The sequence below is a fragment of the Epinephelus moara genome, chromosome 21 (genome assembly GCF_006386435.1).
Source record: "Epinephelus moara isolate mb chromosome 21, YSFRI_EMoa_1.0, whole genome shotgun sequence".
NCBI lineage: Eukaryota > Metazoa > Chordata > Actinopteri > Perciformes > Serranidae > Epinephelus > Epinephelus moara.
This window is the reverse complement of record NC_065526.1, coordinates 1,915,530-1,918,957: the sequence shown is the minus strand read 5'-3', so window position 1 is coordinate 1,918,957 and position 3,428 is coordinate 1,915,530. Positions and strand designations below refer to the sequence as shown.

At 39.3% G+C, this 3,428-nt stretch overlaps 1 protein-coding gene across 1 annotated transcript in view; it reads left to right on the top strand.

The window, feature by feature from the left end:
* Positions 1-3,022, top strand: part of LOC126382582 (dynein axonemal assembly factor 11-like) — a 7,906-nt gene extending 4,884 nt beyond the window's left edge. The window contains exons 4-6 of the mRNA XM_050032527.1: positions 710-882; positions 1,376-1,593; positions 2,845-3,022. Of these exons, the coding sequence (XP_049888484.1) occupies positions 710-882; positions 1,376-1,593; positions 2,845-3,022 (569 nt within the window). The remainder of the gene's footprint in view (positions 1-709; positions 883-1,375; positions 1,594-2,844) is intronic.
* The last annotated feature ends 406 nt before the right edge of the window (positions 3,023-3,428 follow it).

Here is a 3,428-nt window from a genome sequence, read left to right as displayed (position 1 = left end):
ACTTTCAATAAAGCAATCGTACTATCAAATTCACAAACACTCTGTCTGAATACATTGCTCTTCTTAATGGGTTCAGCTGACTATTTAATCTGCAATTTCCTATGACCTGTATCCCAAACACACACCATGTGAAACTGTACGTGGGCAACTGTGCACTCAGTGGGTATGGACTACTTACTTAAATAAAGTCATGGAAAAGTTTTGAAAAAGATTTGAAAACTCATTGGTGAAAATGTGTGGGAACTCTGAGAGAATTCCAGAGCCTCGGGGCCATGATGGCAAGAGCCCAGTCACCTTTAGTTACCAGTCCTGATCAAGGGACAACTAATGAAGGCAGGCTCCAGGATCTCAGATCACGACTTGGAGCACAGGTAGTCAGAAGCTCAGCTATGTCACTGGGAGCTAAACCATGTTGAGCCTTAAAAGTTATTAAAAGAATCTTAAAATCAGTCCTGAAGTGAACTGGTGACTAATGGAGGGAGGCGAGGATCGGCGTGACATGTGACCTCAGTTTGTCTTACTTAAAATACGAGCTGTGGCATTCTGAGGCGTGTAAACAGTGTGTTACAGCAGTCGAGGCGTGAGAATTTATCTATCTCACAGTTAACATCACATTGTGTTTGATTCACTAAACATAATTTATGCACGTCAAAGTTTTGCCTGTAAATATCCAAAGATATATGTTTGTGTGTTTGCTTCCTGTCTTCAGGCTGCGAGAGCCTCCAGAAACTGGATCTGACTGTGAACTTTGTGGGTCGTCTGAGCAGCGTGGAGTCTCTGAAACACAACATCCACCTCAGAGAGCTGTTTCTGGTGGGGAACCCCTGCACTGAGTTCGAGGGCTACAGGCAGTATGTGGTGGCGTCTCTGCCTCAACTCAAGGTAACTCTACCTGCCTTCCCCTCCGGCCTCAGGACAGGGCACACCTGGTCAGTCTGAGCCCTGGAGGGGCGAGGCTCCAGAAAACAACACTCTGAATCTGTAGTTTTAGAAATGTTGAGCACAATGTTGTTATAAATGCAGTTGTTGCACTTTCATTTAGTCAGTTTAACTCCTTTACTCAGAGAGTGAAAAATCACAAGATGCATTTTATTACTTCTTTAACAATGATGCCAAAGCATAATTGGGCTGATGACAACCTGGATCACATTTTATTAATTTTGGACATCATTTTTGTCTGTGATACTCATGTTGAAATCCCAAAGTTTATTGACAGGAGACCAAGTTGTAATAAAAGCAGCATCATCTTTAAAACAATTGAGTCTGTTTAACGAATAAATAATTTAAACCAGTTTGATTTTGGATGAAGAGGCTGGTGAGAGAATCTGTATAATTCTGATCCAGATTCAGAGTTCTGCTTTGTCTCCGTCCTCAGTGGCTGGACGGGACGGAGATCAGCCGGTCGGAGAGGATTCAAGCCTCTCAGGGACTGGAGGAGGTGAAGAGACGAGTCTGGGAGCAGGAGAAGGAGTACCTGAAGAGGAGAGCCAGGGACAAAGAGGAGGCGCTGAGGAAGGACACAGGAGAAGAGAAAGGAGACAAGGAGAGGAAACTAGGCTTTGACGGTCGCTGGTACACAGACATCAACACAGTGTGAGTGCAGACGCAAACACTTCCTGTCAGAGTTTGAAAGACATGAGCATTAACAGACAAAGGTCTGATGAAAGAAAGAAACTGGGGTGTTGCATTCTGGGAAATATAGGATCCAGTGTTAAAATGTCAGTACTACAATATACAGTACTTCTTTACAAGTACAACTACTGTATTTAAAGTAATGAAAAAGAGAATTTAATTGAACTGTTCGGGGAAATCTTATAAATTGACAATATTTATATTATTTCGTCACACTTGTACATCCAGTTTGGGGTTTTTCAGGCTTATCGTAAACTTCAAAAGAGAAAAATATAGAGAAAGAAATACAGAGAAAGAAAAGAAAACCCTCTAAAACAAAGCTAAGATTATGTGGCCACAATTGATTCTATTGAAATATTCAGGCCATACATGAATCAGTTGTTCAGCGTCTAAGTTACAGTCTCATTTCTAGGCAAGTAATAATATTAAATAAACAAACAGACAAACAAATAAATAAATAAAAAATATAAATAAAAAAATAAAACAATAATAATACCATTATTATATAAATATACATTTAGAGACAGAGAGGTGGTAAGTGATAATAAAATGAATACAAAAGACTTACTAAAAACAACAAATAATAAATATAAAAATAAGTAAAAAATAAATGAATAAAAAATAAGGAACAAACATCAAAAAAAGATAAAATGACAGAAAATAGAGAGATTGTAATAATGACACAAAAAATATAAACAGACTTAAATAATTACAAATTACTAAATAAAAAATAAAATACAAATAAAATTTACTGTTAAAATAACATTATAAAGGAAAAAAGAAAATTAACAATTTCAACAACAATTCAGCAGCTGCAGCCATATTCATTTGATGCTGACTGTTAAAATAGTGGAGTAAAAACATGCTTCAGTCAGAGTCTAAGGATCGAGGATGTCCTATGTGGTGCAGATAATAAAGCACTTTGAGGCACATTTGTGATTTATGGCTGCTCCGTAAAATTCAGTTCCCTCTGTGGTGGTGGGAGAAAGAAGAAAGACTCCAAAATAGTAACATTCAAGTAAAGCAACAGAACTGGAGGAGATAAAGTTTGTCACCTGCTTGTTTTTTAGTCTCCCATTTAGGATCACAGTCAGCTGAACTGAATCGAAACACACTGATCTGAAAAAGATGAAAGTTATGTTTTTATTATAACCTCAGCTTGAAGTGAAGTTCCATCAAAGCTGAAGTCGCTGAATGTTTCTGCCTCTGCAGTCCAGTGTTGGAGGAGAATAAGGAGAACCAGGAGGTGGAGGAGAACACGATGAGCCCTGTCTCAGATGAAGAGCGGCGGGAGAGGGAGTTCTGGCACACGCCGTGTTCTTTCACCCCTGAATCTCGTCTGGAGGCTCACCGCCACCTGGAAGAGACGAGGAAGGCAAAGGAGAAGTAAGTGCTCTTTGTTTAAGATGATGCAGCAGCGATCCACCTGCTGTTACACCTGTACAGACTGACGTCCTTAATTCATTCATAGAAGTACATGGAGCTTGGTGACCACAGCAAACTCTCATTATAGCTCCGCCCACAACAGCATATAAAATACCATAAAAGTACTTTACATAGAGAGAAAAGGGCTCATTTCACTCACTCTGTATTAAAAATAATCCAACTTAATCAAAGGAGAAAGTCTCAGCTGATTAGTTGGACATAGCATGCAATTCAACTTGAGTATATGATATGAAACAGTCTCCACAATATAGCAAAGATTTAATCAGCTTTGTGGTTTTGACTGCAGTTAACACTTTTGGCCACTGGATGTTGCTACAACACCAACCATCACCTAGCCGAGGCCGCGTCTG